Genomic DNA, 23,258 nt, shown 5'->3' with positions numbered 1-23,258 from the left:
CTGGATTTGCATGGCCATGCTTCAGTAGTGGAAAGGGAGCTACAGGGGTGGCTTCTGCAAGGAGTTCCCAGAAGTTTTCTTCATGTCTGGCAGAGCCAATCTCTGCAAAACTCCAAAGACAGATGTGCAGTTGGTCATGGCTGGGCCAATTAGAAATGGGGGTAACACCTCTGTGACAAAAAATTTAAGAAGAAAGAAAGTAAGTTATTGCGCAGTTTTAATTGCAGCCAAAGAAAACCAAAGTGAGAGGAAGTGACCTCACATGAAGGTCCGTGGAGGAGGAGGTGCTCCAGGCACTGGAGCTGCCTGGGGTACAGACCATGGAGAAGCAGCTGCGCCCCTGCAGCCCATGGAGGAGCTCTTGCCAGAGCAGGTGGATGCCTCAGAGGAGGCTGTGACCCTGTTGGAGGCCCATGGAGAGAGAAGTCCACTCTAGAGTGGCCTGTCCTTGAAGAACTCCATGGAAGAGTGACCCACACTGCAGCAGTTATGGGAGGACTGCTGCCTGCGGGATGGGCTCATATTGCAGCAATTCACAGGGAGTGCTGCCCATGATATTAATTCATGCTGGAGAAGTTCTTGGAGAACTTCTGTGGGAGGGACCTCATGGTGGAACAGGGGAAAGACTCCTCTCCCTGAGCAGCACATGAAACCACAGGTTTCACTGACCATAAACCCACATTCCCTGCCTCCTCGCCCCACAGGGGAAGGAGGTAGAGCTGGGAAGGAGACGGGGGTGTGGGGAAGATGTGCTTAAGGTTTTGTTTTACTTCTCATTATCCTGCTCTGATTTTGCTAGTAATAAATTCATATCTCTAATTCAAGTCTGTTTTGGCAGTGACAGTGTTTAGTGAGGGCTCTCTCCCGGGCCTCATCTCAACTCATGAACCCTTCTTTAAATTTTCTCTCCTCTGTCCAGCTGTGAAGGAAAGTGAGAGAGCCACTTCGGTGGATGCCTGGCACACTACAGTCCAGAGGCAGACTCATGCACAGAAAACATCTTGAATCACAATTTTTCATTATTGACTAAGCAGTACAGAAACCATGGCACTGGATAAGAACATCTCTCACCTAACACTTCATATCATATGTACATATAATAACCATAGCAGATGCTGAACAAACATAATTTCAAGATGTACGTTTACCTACCTTTTACCAATGAAAGACACATATATCAGCATTATAATGTCCCTTGCTTAGTAATCAAATATATACAACACTGAGAATCCCATTTATTTAAACAATGTCTGGACATGAGGAACACATAGATTATTCAATAGCAGGAATACCAAAATTGATCTTTAACTTTTTTTTCTGATAAAACAAGGGAAAGAAAACCCCAAACTCATAAACAAAAAGACAGAGACTGGCAACTAATCTGCTCTCTAAACTCCAGGAATAGGTCCTCACTTACGGGGGACAGAATCTCTCAATGGTATTAAGTTGGGATAGTAAGAACACCTACCAACAAAGCAATAATTACAATGTTATTATCAATATTGACAAAGAAATGACACATCAGATCTGAATTCTTAGGAAAATTTTGTTTCTTAAAAGGGTTCTTAAAACTGGTTCTCAAAACAGTTGCCTTCTTCTAGAAAATATATCTTTACCATGACATGGTCAGCCCTAAATATTGCTACTCCATCATAAATAACAGCAGGTTTATTTCCCATAATGTAAGGTCTCTTAAAAAACCCACAATACCTACCATTGCCTCCTAGTTCCACAATATTTTCTGCACTGACTTCTTTCGTTGGACTTTGAACTTGTGGTTCTGATTGGACATTTTGATCAGGCAATTCAGTGCCTACCTGACCATTCTTCAATCTCTGTTTCAGCAAAGACACCTAAACAAAATGTTACTTTTGTTAAAAAATTCCAAGGATTCTAAGCAGATATTTTTTTAATCTTTAAAACTAGAAAGGGTAAATTAATTTTGATATTAGCAAGAAGAAAAAGGAAAAATCTACTTGAGATTTTTTACCATTTTTTAAAAGTCAGATTTATGCTTCCAATTAACAAAAATAAAATTACTATGGGTAGAGAAACAAAGACCAATTAAGTAAAATACATGAATTTTGCAAAAGTAATTTCTAGGTGAGACACCTCCTAATGGAGATGTCTTGATAACTGAAACATCACAAAGATGTTTAAGTGCAAATTAGTCAATCATATTTAACATGAATGAGATTTTTACAAAGGTATCCTCTACCACAAAGACACAACTTCTAGAAAATCTTAAATTCACAAGAAGTTTTATAACTTCAGAGCAATTATAATAAAACAGGGATATGCATTATAAGAAATATATAACTAAAAAGAAAAAGTAAGAAGAACAGTTTTAAACAACATCTGCTAGGTAAATTATCTCACCTGAGTTTGCAGGACACTAATAAGTTGATCCTTTTCTTCTAAGGAAGCATCAAATTCCTCTTGGAGATGTTTCTTAGCTTGTTGATCCATCTGGAGCTCCTGATAATACAAACACGTCTCAAATTAATATGGAAATGTGAACTCATAAGACTTATGAGAATACTATTAAATAATATCTAAAATATCTCTTTCATAGTTGTGATCCCAAAATACAACAATAAAGTGTATATTTTTCTATCATACAACATTCCACACAATATAATAAGAACATCCATTTATAGTACCAGCATTAAAACAGCAGGAGTCGAGATTTGCTGCAAAATTATCAAGGATTCTTTTTCCTTGAAGTTTGTACAGGGATCATTTCAAGCCTGCTCCTGAAAAACTGTCTTCCATGCACATATTTCTCCTGGAAGCTGAAGACTGCACTTTCATAGATTCTTCATTTAGCCACCAAATTAAGTCAACATAAAGAGCAGAAAAATGTAAAATTCATTTTGTTCATTCAATATGCCACCATTCTAAAATGACAAATGCCATGTGTAAGAGAAGAAAATTGGTCTTTTTATTCCACAAATGTGTCTCAAATGAGAAAGGTAGAGAATGCCAAATAATTTAAATATGTGGTTTTACTTGATACTTAGATCCATTTGTTTGGTTGAACACTCTTAGAAACTTAGATATTGCCTAAATTCATTAGTAGGATCTACAGTCTTGTAATTTATTTCCTGAAGGAGATTTCTTCTAATTACTTCCTGTGTTTTTAAAGTTTAAATGTTTTAATTTCTTTAAATAATTACCATTCTAATAGAAAATAAATGTACTTAAATTAATTCATATCTAACTGCTTACTGAGAGAACAAGAACCACACATACATCATGCATGTACTGCAAATACTTTCAGAAACTTTTAAATCTTCTTTATTTATACATTTATATATTTATTTCATCTGTACATATCTTCTCCATTATTTATCCCAGGAAAAAATGCTTCTATAACTGTTATTCTGCAAAGATCACTTGTATAAAAGCAATCACCACCCAGAAACCTGAGTTCCATTAGCCAGGCAAAGACAGATGATGACAGAAAGAAAGGATGAAAAAGCAAATGAGACAAAACAGAGCATTGGATGCATTCTGCACTGCTTTCCTTCAACTCTAAATCTTGTTTAATGCTGTCTTGCTGTCTATCCCTTACCTCCAACACTGAATGCCCTGAACAGATGAGGCTGATACCGGCTTTGAAACCCACAGCTGCATGAGCTGAGCCTGCCCAGCCATGCACAGACAGGACAGTGAGAGAAAGCATCACTACAAAAACCATTCTTCCCTTCCCAACTATATCCCCTTCTTAACTCTGCATTGCCTCATGTTCTCAGCAATTACTAATCACATTTCTGCCCTGTGCTTCTGAGATTTAGAAGCAATTCCTTTCAAACAAAGCAAAGGCAGGCACCAGTGTGAGAACAAGTGATTTACTGAAACCAATACAGAAATGGTCCTCTTTGGATCTCAGAGTCCCTTCTGATCCTTTTCTGAGAAGAACACTGAAGACTGCTTTAAGACTGGTTTTGAGGAATTACTCCTAACAGGAGAAAACTAAGGTAAGCAAAACCTCATTGATTTCTAGGGACTGTGTCACATTGTCAATTTAGTCTAAAAGAAGATTAGTTTACTCTTACATGGCCCTCTTAGAAGAAACTTGCTGATTCAACATATTTATGGGGAAAATGGACTGCATGATGATGAAAAGGATTACTAAAATTAATTTCTGATAATAAATTACTACATCAATGAATTAGATACTTTGGACCATTTTAGCTTCCATAATGGAAACTTACAGTTTTATTTGTAATTTTTCCTTCACTGTCTATTTTACCTAATGCTGCAACACCTGCGCTTCCAAAGGATTAGAAAAACACTTTTTGAAGTGCATCAGTTAATGAAAAATAATTTCAGTGTTAGATTTGAAGGAATCTTTAAATTTACAAGATACATAAGAATGAAATTACATTTTGCACAAAATATATATACAAATGTATATATAAATCAAAAATAAATTTATAATTTATCTACATATATGAATGACAAAGACTATGACATAAGTGAAAATAAAATGCGCGTGTCCAACTCTTTGTCATACATCAAAGATTTAACTCTGGTCCACGTATGCCTTTCTTACTTTAACAAGTAGCAATAAATTGGAAAACTAATCCTACAGGAGAATGCAGATACAGACCTAACACAGAATAAGCTTTTTCATTTGACCTTGTATAGATCTGGAAAAGATACAACCTTGGCAAGCCAATTCTGACAGTAATGCAATGTTTTTTTCCTTCCTATGCACTGACAGTTTAGCTTAGGACATGGTAACAGCCCAGACACAGGACACAGCTCAAATGAGCACAGTACTCCCAGCACTGACACATACTTCTCAGCTGCTGGGGCAGAAATGTGAACCCAAATGATATCTCACTAGTGCACACAGCTCACAGCATGCTTACTCCTGGGATCACTAAAGACTTCCCAGCAATTTGTCAGTGACCTCCCTCGAAATGATTGGGTGCCTGACTAGTCACAGGGATAGCTCCTTGTGGGGGAGCTGAAGCCTTCAGTACACACATGGTCAGATGCTCACAGTCACCATCCCTTCATAATAGAAGGTCACATGTTTCAGTCCCTGACTGCAAGGAAAACACCCAACTGCCTGGAGTGAGTCTCCCTTCAGTCAAATGCGCGACCTCACCATGGTCTACTGGCTCCTGAAACCTCCAGGCCAGAACCTCCATGCCAGTGCTGCTGCTCAGCATGGCACATGCCAGAAACAAGTGTGCAGTCCTAAGACAAAGCCTGTGACTTTGGGCTAAATGGTACCCAACTCTCCAGCAACATAAGAGCATGGACAGAGGCCTTTGCATGCCCATCTCCAAACCTGGTGTTGCACTAGCTTTTGAGGCAACACAATGGCTTCAGCCACACATTGTGCTTCACCAGGGCTTGACAATATGGTGGTTTTGAACTTGCTCTTTTAATCTGTTATGCCTGTTCATCTACACATGTTTTTTAAGTTCATTGTGTTTATCATCAATACCAAATATACTAGAGCTTCTCCTTTTAATTCCACTATAACCCAAGAAGACAATTCATAACACAGCCTACATGATTTTATGATTGAAACCAAGCTATACTAAAATCCATAAAACAATATAAGTAACTAAAACTGAGATAAAGATGATTTTTTTTTAATTTTCCAAAATTTTTAATAATAATTAAATCCTTATGAAAATGTGCCTATTACTTGTGTTTGCCTGAATTAGTATTTGTCAGTAATGACAGAGCAACAAACTGCACAGAGACATCTGCGGCTGGACCCAACAATACTGCAAGAACCACACATACTTCTATCTATTTCACAATGAACAAGAGAAGTAGTTCACTTGGTGATGCACTGCATCAGAGTATAGCAATAAGCTGCTGAATGGGAAGCAAGCCACAGGAGTAATCCCATATAAACAAAAAACAAACAAACAAACAAACAAACAAAAACCCCAAAACCAGTAAAATACCTTGCTCTATAACAGAAAATATTTTGTGAACAAAAAAGTCAAAAGCTAGGCAGAAAAAGATCCTATGTAGGTATGATATAAAGTAAACATGCAATCAATAAAGGAAATTACCTCTCTCAGTTCTCCAATTCTGCGAAGTGCTTTATCCTGGCTTTGACTCAGAATGCTCTTAAGAAAAAAGGAAGAATAAAGATCAGGTGTATTAAGTGTAATTTTAAAATGGATAAATAAAATGGATAAATAAATAAATTCACAGATGTAATGATCTGTTTCTCTTTCAAGTCATGCTTGGATGTGCAAATACTGTCATAAACTGCCAACTGTTGGCAATCTATCAATCTATCACCTGAAGTCAGCTGATGCAACAAAAAAGGCTGGAATACAATACTTCACAGTTATTTTGACAAATTAATTTTACCTTGGCTTTCTTAGAAATCCCAGCTAAGAAATCGTCTTCTGTTACATACACACAATGGACTGAAAATTAAATCTGTATTGCCACTATGCATTTTAAGATTCAAAAAAGCATGCAGGTAAGAGAGGATGAAAAGTAATGCTTACCTGTAGCTTTTTCTTTTCCCGCTGGATAACTTGATAAGCAGACACTAGCTAAAATACACAAATCAGATATAAAGATGATAATACATCTGTGTATAGCCAGTAAAGTAATTTACTTAGTTGCACCACTACCTGCATTTTCAAATTCTTCGCTCCACTTGAAAATGCTCTTTTGATAGAAATGTACTTAAATTTTCTTAATGTTTTCTTTTTCTATCTATAAAATGTCTCCAATTAAAAAATACAAGCCTACATGACAAAACAATGATGTTACTCAGCATTCATACACAGTTTTCCCTTCCCTGAGAAGACATACCACATATCATCCTTCAACACAGGGGGGTCAAACCCAACAGTATCAGAAAGCCACACCCCAGACAGCTACCCCACAGGGGTGACCACTTGTAAGAGTACATGTCCCAAGGAGATTAAGCAAAACTAATTTTACAAAAAGCAAGCAAAAGTAATTTTACAAAAAGCATGCATTAAAAAACATTTCTAAATCTAACAAAAACAGGTATGATGTTCTTATCTCATATGTTTTGCATATATCTAGCAAAGACAGATTGAAAGTGGACAGTATTTCCTCTCTCACTGTAAGCTGACAAAAGGGGTAACTGCGCAACTTAGTTTACTTAAATATTTGATTACAACTGCCAAGTAGCATTATGTTGAAGTAGCATGATAGCACTTGGAATTAGAACATTCTGTTCTCAAGCTGATGAAAAATTTAAGAAAATCAAATCTAAAACACTGAAACTAGAAATCAGTAAGTCAAAATATATCTTCAAATTCTTATTAAAAAAAAACCTAAACATTTTCAAAGTCATATTTATTTTGCCCTTTTAAGAAAATCAAAACTCCTATGGATGGTTTACTTTACCATATCTTTGAGATGCTAACTTTGCATCCTACTTAAAGAGGAAAAAAAAGATTTCTGCCTTAATTACTTATTATAGATTGAAACAAGTTTCTTGCAAGCTCCAGCAAAACATTCTTTTTTTCATTTTCAAAGAAACTCACAAAACCAGGGAAAAACCAAAGCCTTTTTGACAGAGAAAGTTGGAATTTGGTGGACAAATTACACTAATACAAAAAAACCCAATAAACCAAAAAAAGCACTAAACCAAACCCACAAACTGAAGAATTTTCATTTTAGCAACTACTATTTACAAAAACTTTTAAAAAATATTTATGACACTAGCTAGAAGTGAAGGAAAAATTACTGTGAGACAACAGCTTTTTCAGGTGTATGCTGAATACTGCAGTCACTGTATGCATATTTTAGATTTCAGGGATTTCGACAAAAGTCTGCACTGGAATTTTTGTATTTGAGGCCAGTAAACATTAAAAGAACTGTAAAAAACAGTACAAACATCCAGTTTTAAATACAACACACTCACACTTCAAAAAATAACGGAAAACCCAAACAAAATCCCAAAACTAATTAAAAAACTCAATACCAAAACACCACCATCAGTTAGCTTTATTTTCCCCAGTAATTGGGAAAATGAGTAGTGAAACTACTTATATAATTGGTTTTCACTAAAATATAAAAAAAATAAGATGTTTGAATTAATTTCTCCCAGGGAATACCTGGAAATTATGAAGAATAGAACTTGTTTCTTGAAAACAAAATGCCTGCCTATTGCACATGGACAGAATATACACTGAGCATTTCAAGAACAAGTTGCAGAAAAAGAATAAATTTGCTGTCATGGGAGTACCAGTCATGCTCATCTCTGTAGTGAACTCCATCCCTTCCTAGATGCTTTCAGCTGAAATCTTACTAGGCCTTCTCTGTGTGAGCAACCATTAATTAACCACTACTGCTTCCATCAGGAAATTATTTACAAACAAGAGAAAAATATTTCCGTGCTTTATTACCAGAAAAACATTTGATCTATCTAGGTCAAAAATAACTAGACTTAGAATAATTTAACTTCTGTGTTAGTTGTAGATTGAAACATTTGCTCCAAATAGGAAAACAAAAAGATTGTCCACTGCTGCAGTATCTCTTAGCCTAATCTCTTTCCCCCTTTTGCCTAGCTAAAGCAGTCACATTGCCTACCTCTGAATATTTTCCCCTATAGTTGCCCAAACTGCGCTCCATTCTACGCAGACGCTGCAGCAACTGCTCTTTGCTGAAGCTGTCCGTATTTCCCAGAGGCTCTTCTGTTTCACTTTCAATGTCAGAAGGTGAATCAAAGGTGGGACTGGCGGCTTCCAAGTCTAGTCGATTCAGTGAGTCTCTTGAAGAACTTCGTACCAGGGACTCTTTAGAAGAAGAGCGAAATAGGGTCTCTTTGACTGGGCTCCGAAACAAAGACTCCATGGACGGAACTCGAAGCTGAAGCCTCTGGGCAAAAGACTGACTGTCACTTGGCTGCAAAAATTCAAACACAGTAATTATTTCTGCACTGTTTTTAGGCAGACAGACATACTAAAGTCCAAGAAAGAGACCTGACCTGTGCAAAGAAATACTGTTGTCTAACGTATGCATGACACCAAATAGCTGCCACTCCCTTAAAAGAACCATCTCCTTGTGCAGAAAAATCAAGCATACAACTACCAGATGTGTGCAATTTCAGATAGCAACTAAATCTAATAAGCTACAGCTCTGATTTAAACTTTTAGAAGAATGCCTTTCTGTGTAATTCCTCTAAAAAGTGAAGAATGTGTAACTAATATAAATGGTTATTTACTATTGTCTCAAACTTGACAAATATAACTGATCCACTTCTTGATGTATTTATCTCAAAGACACAAATACCTTCCTATGACAAAGGGAACAAATTAACGGTAGAAGTCCTTGTACGATAGTTAGTTCCAGCAAGCCATCTTGAACAGTCCTTTCCTTATTTTTATTTTAAATGGCTTTACGATTTTTACATAAAACTATTTTTGAAAGTGAGTTTAATGCTCTGTATCCTATGCTGGCTGTGCAGCAAGATGAATCTCAATGCTGGCAGTCTCCTAACCAGTCCTTATAAAAAAAAAAAGCTCCATACAGCAGTGACAATACTTAATACCAGCTAATGGGATTACACACAAACAAAATATCTGAGCATCCTGACAGGCAAGTACTGATCATCCCTATTTCAGCATGAAGATACATACTGGGCACTTAAGCTAATGCAACACAAAGACAACACAGCAGTGAAGCAGGAAACAAACCCCCCATGCCCTCCATGTACCTGTGGAGGGACAGGTTCACTGCCATTGTTTTCTGTGGATCCCGGAAGTGGTTGTTTATTCAAGTTCTACAGGAGGTAAAAACAACCATTAGAAAAAACAGAGCACAAAGACTGTAATTCAGTGATTCCTAGAAACAGCATCTGTGCTTTTTTCTTTGCCTGTGTTTTTAGTACTTTCTTTAGAAAGCTTATTAAGATGTCTTCATGCAAACAAGCTAGTTTGTTAAATTCAAAACAGATTGCTGCAATATGCAGAACTACCAAGCAGCTATGTGTGCATGGATTAGTATGAGATATCTGCAAATATGGACATCTCAAATTAAGTAATTCATAATGATTATTTATATAAGATTTATGGACAAATCAAAGACACACCAAAAAGACAAAATTATACAGGAAAAATCTAATTGATAACTAGCATTTACAGCCAATATGAGTAAGAGTTGGCTGTAGCACCATCTTTCTCTGTTTCAGTGCTCTGGGGGCCAGAAACTACCTGGAAAATAAGTGCTGGTAACAAACTGTTTAAAGCTCCAACAAGCATGGGAAGAAAACAAGACCTTCAGAAAATGTATCTTACATAAAACTTTTGCATACCCAAAGAAAGGAAAACAAAACATACACACATTAAAAAAACCTCACCCAAAACAACAAAACCAGTACAACAAAAAACAATAGTCTTGAGTTGGTTAGTTTGTTTGGTTTGGGCTTTGGGGTTTCTTTATTGTTTTGGCTTTTTTTTTCCACAGAGTTTAGACATTTCTGTTCCTAGCCTGTCTATCCTGCTTTTCCTGTGTCCTGTGATCAGGTTTTTACTAACCCAATTCTAATTTTCAAGAAGGATGACCCTGGAAACTACAGGCCTCTCAGTCTCACTTCGCTGACTGGTAAAATTATGGAGACGATTTTTCTGGGAGTCATTGAAAAACAACTTCAAGACAGAGAAGTCCTCGGTCACAACCAGTAATGGGTTCACAAGACAACACTCGCGCTCGCCAAATCTGATTTCCTTTCATTAGAAAGTAACCCACTGAGCTGACCAAGGGAAGCTACTTGTAATCTTTCTGGATTTCAGTAAAGTAAAGCTTTTGATACTGTCTCTCACAGGATCCTTCTGGACAGTATATTCAGCATACAGCTGGATAAACACATCATGCAGTGCATGAGCTGCTGGCTCACGGGTCAGGCTTAAAGGATTACAGTCAATGGAGTGACATCAGACTGGTGAGCTGTCATTAGTGGGATTCCACAGGGTTCCATCCTTGGCCCCTGTGCTCTTCTTAAATCACTTGAATGTATCTTCATAAACTACTTGAACGCAGGAGTTGAAGGTACACTAATTTTGACAATGATAATAAATTGCGAGAAGCTGTTGACTCCCTTGAAGGCGGAGAGGCCCTAGAAGAGGGGGGTCTCAGCAAATTAGAGGGTTGAGTAATCAGAAACCATAGGAAGTTCAACGAAAACAAGTGCCAGTTTCTGCACCTGATATGGGTCAACCCTGGATGTACAGACAGACTGGGGAACAAGACACAGGAGAGCAGCACCGCAGAAAGGGACCTGGGGGTCCTGGTTGATGGCAAGTTGAATCTGAGTCAGCAGTGCCTGCATAGTCAGGAGGGCCAACCCTGTCCTCGGGTGCATCAGACACAGCATCACCAGCTCAGAAAGGGAGGGGATTGTCCCACTCTGCTCTGCACTGGGGCAGCTGAGCCTCAAGTGCTGGGGGCAGTTTTGGGTGCCACAATATAAGAAAGACATAAAACCATTAAAGAATGCCCAAAGAAGGGCTATAAAGACGGTGAAAGGGGTGGAGGGGAAGCTGAAGGAGGAGCAGCTGAGGTCACCCTTAATTTTTAATCAAGCTGTACCCTGACTGTTATATGCTAGCTGTAGAATCTAAGGTGTACATAGAACTGAGATCTCAATCACAATCACTCTTGTATATATATATCTCCTACATGATCATACTCACAGCTTCTACTCACAATATGCCTATAAGCATATCTAAACATTAATGTGGCAGAGGAATGATTCACTGTAAAAGGGGATTAAAAAAGTCTGATACGGAGTAAATTTGAGGTAGTACAGAAATACCACAGAACAAAGAAAAATACAGATAGTTAAGGAAACTAGAGAACTAAACAGTTACCCATATGCAGACAGAAGAAAATGAGCCATACAAGTCTGGATTTGAAAACTGCTTCACCTGACTTGAACAAATTCTCCATTCTGCTTCGGAACACTATCCTGTGCCAGTGGATTTGTTCCTAATGGATTAACAGTTTTTATGGCTTTTAAACTGAAGCATTTCTACACTATATTCTTGGCTCCATTACCTGTTCTTGCTTCTTCTCCTAACAGGAAAAGTTAATAAAAAGATAATCCAAATAAAAAATTAACTTCTGCTTTATAATTTACAAAGCATCTGCTGTGGTACTATAGGACTGACAACAGAGGAAGACAAACACTTTACCAAGACTTCACAGAACAAGTGATTGGGCATTGGAATGGGTTTCCCAGGGACGTGGTGGTGTTTCCATCTCTGGAGGTACTTAAGAAAAGACTGGATGTGGGACTTAGTGCTATGGTCTAGTTGATAAGGTGGTGTTAGATCATAGGTTGGACTTGATGATCTCAGAGGTCTTTTCCAACCTACTAAATTCTGTGATTCTGTGACTTACAAACTAAACACACACACTTCTTTCAAAAATCATGTATTCTGATACATATAAAAAAGAGTTAAAGGAAACTATGGAGGCTTTGTGCATCTAATTTATAAGTATAATTTAACATTTAACATCTATTTTAAAACACAAGATTAAGTAGATTTATTAAATTTTATAAGGTTTTTATGAATATACACCCATCGATGCTGTTCCTTTTTGTGAAGATGCTTAAAAAGCTGTCATTTTAGGACCTATAAATATCCTTAAAAATGTAATTTCAAAACTAAACTAGTGTTGCCACTTTTAAGTTTCCTACTTATTATGCCGGCATCTTTGTACACAATCTATAGGAACAAAAGAAGAATCTGTATTTGCATTACGCTTTCTATAGGTACAAATAATAAAAGGGGTACACTAGTAATCTTTTATATAAAAAATGAACCACTATAGGTATCTGGTTGCTGCAAGTCTAGGTCACTGTGCTCTAGGGCAAAGGATTGTATTTGCGTATCCATGCACTGCATGGTAAGCATGAATTGAAGTTCTATATATAAGCATAGACCCAAGAGGCTTTGAAAAGCTTAAAAGCTCCAGCCTTTCATAAGCCTGAAGAGAGCTTTCAGCAAAATTAGACTCACAGAGCACAAGCAGCTATTTTCAAAGTCTTAAAACCAGCAGTTACATCAGGGGTTCTGGAGACCAGTGGAAGTTTTTCATCCTCAAACTCATAACATCCATATCTCTATCCAAAGACAGCTATAGTTACAATCTCTAATAAAAACATTGCTTTCTTACTATGAAGATGTATATAAATCAGAGCGCAGTTTCAACTGGAGCACATTAGGGTGTTCCAGTAACATTTGTGCCACCTTACTTCCCTATTTCTGAAATGCAAAATCATTCCTATTTCTCAAAGGTATAAATACATTAGCAAGCCTGAGAAGTGGAAGCTTAAATGTCTGTATATAAAAACATTTTACTGCTTTTAATAGTAATATTTTCTCAAGTATTCCAAAACTGAACAATTATGAAGGGAGAAAAGAAGGGGAGCATAATACATGTTTTCTTCCCTTATTTTCCTTTATTTTTTTCTTTAAAAACAAAACTCTACTGTGTCCAAGAATATTTTGAACTGCTTCTTTGTGAAACAAAACCTCTGCATCTTAGTTAGTAAAGGGTTTATACTAACTTCATCTATGTCAAAAAATCCATAGTTACAGTCACTTCTCTATGCTGTTTACTCTCAGATCACATATGTTAAAATACTGTTTTGTTTTAGCAGAATTAATATGCACTTCTGTGTGTTGGTGAAATTTTTCTCTTCTGTATTTTTAAAGTATCTAGGCCTTGTAAACATATATAATGTGGGTGTTTCTTTAATATTTTTTTAATCAGTCATCCTATTTTCTATAAACTTTCTGTCATTTTCTCCCAATCCCAATTTTTATTGTGAGTACTACTCTAGAATTTTCAAAAAGTTCAGACACCAAAATGAGTTTTACAAGTAACATACTATTAATTACACAGTGGTAACAGTGAATTAGGAATAACTGCTTCATTACAATTATTTGCATGTATGCAGTCTTGCATATAAATATGCGAGCCAGTAAATATCCCACTAAAATACTATAAGATCTATAAATATGCCACTAAAAATGCTAAAAGATAATATAAAAATAACATTGGATCACTCACATAAACAGGCTATTTAAAATTTTTTTTTGAGATAATTCTGTTGCATAGTGAAAAAGAAAAAAGTTTACTTAAATTTGCAGTGAATTGCAGTAACAATTGCTGGACCTGGAATACAGTCAGAATACACGTTCCAGGGACCACCATTTTAATCACTGTTTTTGTCCAATCTTGCTCAGCCTGAGAGAGACAAGTCCAACACAATATGGTGTGTTGTGCTATGTCCCACTTATTGAATTTTGATTCTGCTATAGCTTTCAGTGACTGGTCATTTTAAACCATGAGTAGGAAAAGAACACTTACAAAGTAATCATGAAGTATCACAATGAGCTGAGATTCTAAAAATTACTGCGCTTTAAATCACTTACAGGCTCAGGAATGCCATGCTTCTGAAGCATGTGAAAAATGGCATTCCTGTGCCAATAATAAAAATACAGTTTTGTATGTGTCTGTATCAGAAAGCAGAAGTCTGATTTCCTCTCTATGCCTGCCTCTTTTTTCTTAACTTCTAGCCTCTTCTCACTGAGCTTCTCCACTTATATAGGGTGAAGACATTTCCAGGAAAAGCAACATCTATTTAAAGTAAAATCTAATTATTAAAAAAGGCTATTCATTCTCACAATAATAACTGCCAGGTTATCAACCAAATGTAGATTGATTTGTGTCTATGTGAAATAATTATTTCCTGCTACCATTAGTAGTAAACAATATACTACATTTCACTGTATACAGCAAATGGCATATAAGTTTTACATATAACCAATCTCAATGTTAATTCTATACATTTATCTTGAAATACATACAGACATACATAAATATGAAGAGGAAATTTCTGTGCAATACACATACAAACTTGTGCAACAGTTATTTGAATTTGTGTACTGTTACCTGTACAAGAGAAAATATGTTAATTTTTAAATGTTACAATAAATTCACATCATACAGCATACCAGCCAGGAGCTACCAGGTACTACCTCTGTGAAATTTAGTGCAGGGTTAGCAACAAGGTAGTTAAGACAGAGATCTTTGTGAGAAAAGCCACAAGCAACTACAGTAATTTCACGAATACAAGCCGCAGCAATTTGACAAAAATTTTGGTGGAAACCCGGAAGTGCGGCTAATAGTCGGGGGCGGCTAATATGTGAATAATTTTCTGACATTTACAACCCCAGACATGCCAGCCAGGGCGCCGAGCCAAGCACCTGCCAGTAAAAGCCGGCATTCCATTATTGTTACAGTGTTACTGTGTGGCCCTGGTTCCCTGCAGGCAGCACGGGGGGCGGGAGAGAGGCGGGAGAGCTCTCTTCTTCCCTCCTCTGCCGCAGCCCGGGGGGGGGGGGGGGGGGGGGGGGGGGGGGGGGGGGGGGGGGGGGGGGGGGGGCGCCGCCATTGCCGCGGCTTGGGGAGGACGGGGGTGGGGGGGCGCGCCGTCATTGCCGCGGCCCGGGGAGGACGGGGGCGGGGCACGCCACCAGCGCCATGGGCGCGGGAAAGCTCCGTCCCCGCCCGCCGCCACTGCCGTAGGAGCGGGGGAAGCTCCGTCCCTGCCTGCCACCGCGGGGTAGCGCCGACCCGGGGTGACCGAGCCCAGTGGCAGCGGCGGCCGGCCCCGAGCAGCAGCACCGGGCTGGGCCACCTGGCCCCGTCAGCAGCCCCTAGCGGGTCGAGCCTGCACAGCCTTAGCTCAGCCAGTAAACCCCGCCCTCCCGCGGTTCTGTTACTAATTGCACGCGGGTCCTCGCTGCGAACGACAGAGCGGCTTATATTCGGGTGCGGCTTATTTATGGACAAAAACCGAAATATTTGCCAACACCCAGAGATGCGGCTTAAACTCAGTGCGGCTTGTATTCGTGAATTTACTGTAAGTTTGCCTTCTAGTACGTTACTCTCCTCCACCTGCTAAAGGCATCACTAAGAGGGGTGGGGAGGACTCACCACACCGTCACTCTGTGGCTTAGGTTGTTTGGTGGGATCCAAAGCAAAGATAGTATACTCAGAGAGAAAAGCAGGTTCTGCTATCATCCCGGCTAACAGCTGTTATTCAATGCAAAAAGGAGGAAAATGAAAATAAATCAAGCAATAAAGAACACATTGCAAAATTTTACTCCATTTTCCCATGCTATGAAACAAAAAACCAATACAGCAGTTTATAAGACAACAGATATTGATAAAGGGAGGACACAACCAGAAAATATGTACTAGATTGTTTCAGAACATCCAAAATACAGTTTTGATCATTTAGAACTACAGAAGTATGCTATTTTAAAGATCCTAGTTTAGTCCAAGAAAAAAACTATGTTTCAGGCATTAATATTATAATTTTTTTAACTTCTGTGGATGAGTTGTCTTTATATACCACTGACCCCTAAGTGCTTTCAGTTATTCATTAACAACTCATTATTCTAAAAATTCTATCACTGTTTCAATTATATATAATATAAAATGTTTGCTTTTGACTATTTATCATGTAGTGCTTTTATACACTAACATTCTGTCTATATTTTTTTAAATTCCTTACAATGTTTTTAAACTACTAGCAGACTATTTCATAAAAATACTATCAGTTGAATTTAACCATTTTATCAAGTCAGTATCTAAGAAGAGATTCAAATTCCTAGGGGTGAAAACATGAAGTGAAGAGACTGGAATTTGAATTAAAATTGGACATATACAGTAATTTCACGACCATAAGGCGCACCGGACTATAAGGCGCACCCCCCGGGAGCCGGCACATTTTGCAACTTTGTAGATCAGATAAGGCGCACCGGTCTATAAGGCCGCACCGGGTTTTTTTTTTGCAGCGAGGCTCCGCCCCCAGCTCCTCCCGCGCGCTTGCTGGCCGAGGCCCCCGCCTCAATCCGGCAGCCATTGGCTCCCGGGCCTGCCTGTACCCTGGCAGGGCCAGGCTATGCCCACCGCCGCTCCGTGCAGCATCCCAGGGCCCCGCTGTTCTGGGAGTTCCCTGGCGCTCCGGGTGACCCAATGCCGGCAGGCTTGCCCCGTGCCGCTGCTGCCCCGATTCCAGCTGCTTGCCCCCCTCCCCGCGTGGCAGCCGCTCCGATTCTGGCGGCTTTTCCCCCTCTCCGCATGGCAGCCGCTGTGATTCCGGCGGCTTTCGCCCCCCCCCGCGCGGCGGGCCCGCCGTGATTCCGGGGGCTTTCGCCCCCACCGCGCGGACGGCCAGCCGTGATTCCGGGGGCTTTCGCCCCCCCCGCGCGGCGGCCGCCGTGCTTCCGGGGGCTTTCGCCCCCACCGCGCGGCGGCCGCCGTGATTCCGGGGGCTTTCGCTCCCCCCCGCGCGGCGGCCGCCGTGATTCCGGGGGCTTTCGCTCCCCCCGCGCGGCGGCCGCCGTGCTTCCGGGGGCTTTCGCCCCCCCCCCGCGCGGCGGCCGCCGTGCTTCCGGGGGCTTTCGCCCCCCACCCGCGCGGCGGCCGCCGTGCTTCCGGGGCTTTTCGCCCCCCCCGCGCGGCGGCCGCCGTGATTCCGGGGGCTTTCGCCCCCGCCCGCGCAGCAGCCGATCCGATTCCTGCGGCTTTCGCCCACCCCCTGCGCAGCAGCCGATCCGATTCCTGCGGCTTTCACACCCCCCGCAAGGGAGCCGTCCCAATGTCGGCGGGCTGGCCCCGCGCGGGGGCGGCCTCGAAACCGGCGGGTCCTCCCTCGCACAGCGGGGGCCGGGCCCCGATGCCGGCGGGGAGGTCCCCGAATGCCGGCAGGTCCGCCCCGCGCGGGGGCGGCCCCGATAGACGGCGGGAGGCCCCGATGCCGGCGGTCCGCCCCCGAACGCCGGCGGGTCCGCCCCGCGTGGGGCCCAGCCCGAAGCCAGCGGGGAGGCCCCCCATGCCGGTGGGTCCTGCCCCAACGCGGGGGCCGGCCCCGATGCCGGCGGGAGGCCCCGATGCCGGCGGGTCCGCCCCGCGCGGGGGCTGCCCCGAAGCCGGCGGGGGCGGCCCCGATGCCGGCGGGGACGCCCCGATGCCGGTGGGCCCGCCCCGCGTGGGGGAGGCCCCGATGCCGGCGGACCCGCCCCGCACGGGGGAGGCCCCGATGCCGACGGGCTCTCACTTCCGGGGTGGCAAATGTCGCAACTTTGTAGATCAGATAAGGCGCACCGGACTATAAGGCGCACTTCCGGTTTTGGGGGGAGATTTTAGTCAAAAGGGTGCGCCTTATAGTCGTGAAATTACTGTACATGTAATGTAATGCAATCTAATGCACTTAGGATGCTCTAACTGAGAGAGAAAAATATTTCTCTCATGATTATACCCACTTATCTAAGTTCAAGGTTCAATTTCCTTACAGTTTGAGATTTCAGAATTGTTGACTGAACCAAAACACCAAATAAAACAAAATTGTCCTGAAATAATGAGACAAACTCCTCTATGAAGTTACTAAAAAGTACTTTTAGGAATCAAATACTAATATAAGTTAGGAGTTTAATTTACTTTTTTTTTGTGATGATTACATTGATTGCAGTGTGGTAGTAGATTAATTACATAAATTCAAATTCAGAGAGAAAAATATTTTCACAGGTAAAATCTGAAAGGTTACATGACTTCGAACTTATGCTAGCCAAACCCTTCCAGAAAATGTAAGAAGTGGTAAATGTCCTGTGAGAGCCATATACAATAAATAGCCTCAGATTTGCCAATAACTAGTTATGTCCAACAAATTCGGCTGAAATTTCGCACTTTTAAATTACAAGCAAGACGAGCTACTAATAAAAAAGATGCTCATGTTCCTTATGTTCTCAAACTTCTTCACTCCCCCAAAGCTTCAACACACTGTTGCATTCACTGTGGTAGCAATCACAAATTGAGTTTATTGTCCTCCTCTCTCAGCCTGTTAGAAGTATAATTCTTAAGAATAAGCTATGCAAAAGCTCCTGATATGTGTGTGCATATATGGGGGGTGTGTTCATGTATATATGTATGTGGGTAAGTATATGTTTTTTTCTTCCTCTGAGCTTTCAGACAAGACAGAAGTAAGGAAACTGACAAAACTGACAAGTGATAATGGTTCCAGAAAATCTTCATCAAGTGTTGATGTTCTAGAAGTTCTTGCTCCTCTTGGAAAGGGCATATGTCTATAAGATAAAAGGCATATACTATATATAATATATATATATATATATATATATATATATATATATATATATATACACAAGTGTAAAAGCATCCAGCAGCAATATTACAAGCAAGTCTGACAAACTCATGAATTAGAAGCATGCAAATTCACAAAAAAAATCATCAATTTTTTAAAGATAAAAATTACTTAGTATTTTTGGAGAAGACCAGTTAAGAAGATGAAACACAGTTTGCAAAGCACTGATAAATGGATTAGGCAAGTATTATTAACCAAAAGATTATGAACATTTTCAACATTTAATATATATTATCTTCGGTTTAATTAAATCACTTTTAACGACATGACCATCAAGAACTTCAGGAACCACACACATTTCAATTATCTCTTCACAGTAACAGCCTGCTAGTGCTGAAAATATTACGTTGTGACATTTCACCATAGCATTACTTTGCTTAATCCGAATTGCGTTATTTAAGACACTAAAAGTTTGCATTAAAAAGAATTCCTATTTGATGTCTAACAAGTTCATCCCCCCCAAAAAAGATGGTCTCCCAGTTTCTTCAGTATCTATGAATTGTTCGATTTTCAGCCATCCCTGGAAGTCTATGACCATGTTAATGCAGCCAACTTCAGGAGGCTCAGACATAAATTCACAAATTTACAAATTCATTCTTTCACGAAATGTTAATTATAAAACCCAAAATATACAGGTAAGATGACAGAACTTTAAGCAACGGTACAAGTTCATTTCAAAAATTCACTCAAACTACCTGGTAGAATGATAGGGATATACAACATAGTTTTAAGACAGTAAGAAGATCCAAACTATCAACTGCCTAAAATATTCCAATGCGTATTACAGTTATGATTTTGAGAAAAAGGAAATTGATGCAATACTGCGTGAGTTTGCAGCCATACAACTCCAATGTCTCCATCACAACTACAAGTTTACACAAACAAATGTACAGTGATTCTGTGAGCCAACCTTACAAGTAAAGAAGGAATAACAACACTGAGCACTCAATCAATATGAAACTTCAAAATATTTCTTCTTCAGTAGCCAAGATGAGAGTCTCACACTTCAAAGAGCTATAAAAGACAGAATATACTCAGTCATGGTCCAAGAATGGTATTTCTTTAATACATTTAGAACTGGCTGCATTTGCCCATTAGTGAGTTCATCCTCCACTCTCCAATATTAGGTGACCAACAATGAAAATATTTACAGATTTACTATAGCATTTTTGTTACTCTGTGTGTTGATTCGGCATGGTCTGGTTTTTTAGTAGTAGGAAAGGGCCACACAAGCAGCTTCTGTGAGAAACTGCTAGAAGCTTCCACCACGTTCGACAGAGTCAATCCCTGATGGTTCTGAAGACAGACATGCTGCTGGCCCAATCAGAGAGGTTGGTAATGCCTTCATGAGGACATATTTAAGAATAACATCAAAATAGAGCATGGACAGACTTCTCCAGGGGCGGCGAGGCACCACTGTGGGGGGCTGTCCCAGCACAGCCCAGAGTGCTGTGCCACTGTGGCTGCTGCCAGCTCGATGTGGCCCACAATGAGCCTTTGCTTGGTCACCACTAGCCAGCAGAAGGCAGGGGCAGCAGCAGTGGCTTCTCCTTCCCACCACCCTGTGTAAGGAGAGGCATTAAATAGTGCTAGCACCGCGGTGGCTGCCACTGCAAGTGGCCCTGGCTGGCAGCAAAAACACGGCAAGCAACTCCCCAACATGGAACTTAGATGCAGCACTGCAGGATCCGGCAAAAATCTTTGAATTGGTGGAACTTATTTGCAATAGTTCCTATGGAAAATAGTTTTTCTTCTAGTCAGAGAAGAAGAGGAAGTGAGGGCACTCACCTGCTCCAAGTGTTGGAGCTAAGATTCCTCTGCAGGCCGTGGTGAGGACTATGGTGAAGCAGGCTGCCCCCCCTGCAGCCCATGAAAATACAGAGATCCACACTCAGCCCATAAGAGAAGTACTCACACTGGAGCAGGCGAATGCCAGAGAGAGCTATGATCCAGTGGGAGACCCAAACAGAGACAGAGGGCCCCTGCTTCCAGAGATAAGAGATAGAGGGCCCTTGCTTCCAAACTAGAACAGCTGATCCTCAAAGTACTGCACCCTGTGGATGAATGGCCCACACCACAGCAATTTTAGAAAGATTGTTTGCCCACGGGAGGGACTCACGTTGCAGCAATCTTGGCAGGACTGCTGCTCAAAAGATTGGAGCCACACTGGAGGAGTTCACGGAGAACTATCTCCCATGGGAGGGACCCCCACGGCATAGCAGAGAAAAGACTTCCCAAGTGAACAGAAAAAAGATCTCGGGTGATGAACTAACCAAAACCCCCAACCCCTGTCTCCCTGCACTGCCAGGGGAAAGAAGGAGGGGCTGTGGGGGATGGGAAAGGTGTTTTAAAGGCTTATTTTACTTCTCGTTATCCTCCTCTGACTCTGTTAGTAATAAATTTACCTTATACCTTTAATTTTGAACCTATTTTGCCCTTAGAGTGTTTTCTCCTAATCCTTATCTCAACTCATGAACCCTTAATTAATTTCATTTCCCTCTCCTCTGCCCAACTGTAACAAGAGAGAGTGAGCAAAAGGCTTTCTTTAGAGCCTGGCATCTGGCCAATGTCAAACCACGACACTCTGACAGCTCATAACCTGCTACATATTTAGTTAAATTACAGGCAGAGTCCTCTAGTGAGTCTTGAAATTACACTACTTAATGCTTTCCAATATTTCCAATCCGTTTTTATCTGCATTTTTCATTTTTTTGCAACGATCTATTCAGTATAACTTTAAGAACTAACTGTCTAGTTAACTGTGGAGCAGGGATGTTAGGGAAATAATTATTAAAAATTACAAAAAATTATTTACCTCTGCCTGCAAACAGGCAAGAAGCAACCTGCTAGTTGACCAACACTAAATAGCATTACCACACGGGATTCTTGTGCTTCAGGATTCATCCTAAAACCCACTCTGAATTATCTTAATAGCTTCAGAAACTAAATACATCTGGTGCTAACTGTCCAATGTATCACTAGCAGCATATCAGCACTAGTCTGGTACTGTGGTCAATAAAACTAGACAAGCTAGAATCAACTGAGATGAAGCATACAATAAACAGAAGATGCAAAGATGCAGGTCATTCTTCAACCTTCTCTAATCCTAGGAATGCAATCACATCACACTTGAAGCTTGCTATAGAAGTCCTACGAAGGCCTTTCAATACTTTGTTTCAAACATACTCTTGGGGGAGTGGCTAATACACCTAAAGCCTGTGTTGCCATTTAGCAGGACCTTGATAGGCTGGAGAATGGAACCAGAGAAACCTAATGAAGCTCAAAAAGGGGACTGGCACCTGGAAAAGATCAACCCCAAGTACCAATACTTAAGCTCAGGGGCTTAAGCTTAGGGGCTGACCTAGTAGAGAGCACCTCTGCAGAGAAGGACCTTGGAATCTTGGTGGAGCCACAAGTTGACCATGAGCCAGTGGTATTCTGGTGTACCTCAGGAAGACTGTGCCCAGCAGGTTGAGGGAGTTGATCCTCCCCCTCTATTCATCCCTAATAGGACATCTGGAGTGCTGTGTGGAGTTCTGGGCTCCTCAGTACAAGAAAGATAAGGAACTACTAAAGATGATCCAGCAGAAAGCCACTAAGATAATTAGGGGTCTGGAACACTTTTCTCACAAGGAGAGACTGCAGAAGCTGAGTCTATTTAGTCTAAAGAAGAGAAGACAGAAATCTAATCAATACATACAAATATCTCAAAGAAGGTTGTCAAGAGGATGGTGCAAGACTCTTCAGTGTTGCCCAGTGACAGGACAAGGAGTAATAGCCATAAACTAAACCACAGAAAGTTCCATCTCAACATGAGGAAGAGCTTCTTTACACTTAGGGTAGCAGAACACTAAAACAGGCTTCCCAGAAAGGTCAGAGTGTCTCCATCTCTGGAGACATTCAAAACCTGGACGCATTCCTTTCCTGTCCAACCTGCTATAGGTGATCCTGCCTTTGGAATGGGGTTGGACCACATGATCTCCAGAGGTGCCTTCCAATCCCACCAATTCTGTGATACTCCAGGGTAAATCAT

General features: G+C 40.8%; 1 protein-coding gene across 1 annotated transcript in view; it reads right to left on the bottom strand.

Moving 5' to 3' along the window:
• LOC116992913 (golgin subfamily A member 4-like) overlaps window positions 1-23,258 on the bottom strand; it is a 77,472-nt gene that overhangs the window by 41,684 nt on the left and 12,530 nt on the right. The window contains 7 exon segments of the mRNA XM_033053036.2: window positions 1,715-1,853; window positions 2,380-2,478; window positions 6,057-6,113; window positions 6,507-6,554; window positions 8,575-8,889; window positions 9,701-9,766; window positions 15,997-16,095. Of these exon segments, the coding sequence (XP_032908927.1) occupies window positions 1,715-1,853; window positions 2,380-2,478; window positions 6,057-6,113; window positions 6,507-6,554; window positions 8,575-8,889; window positions 9,701-9,766; window positions 15,997-16,095 (823 nt within the window).

The sequence above is a fragment of the Catharus ustulatus genome, chromosome 1, assembly GCF_009819885.2.
Source record: "Catharus ustulatus isolate bCatUst1 chromosome 1, bCatUst1.pri.v2, whole genome shotgun sequence".
Classification (NCBI taxonomy): Eukaryota; Metazoa; Chordata; class Aves; order Passeriformes; family Turdidae; genus Catharus; species Catharus ustulatus.
This window is presented reverse-complemented; position numbering and strand designations above follow the sequence as displayed.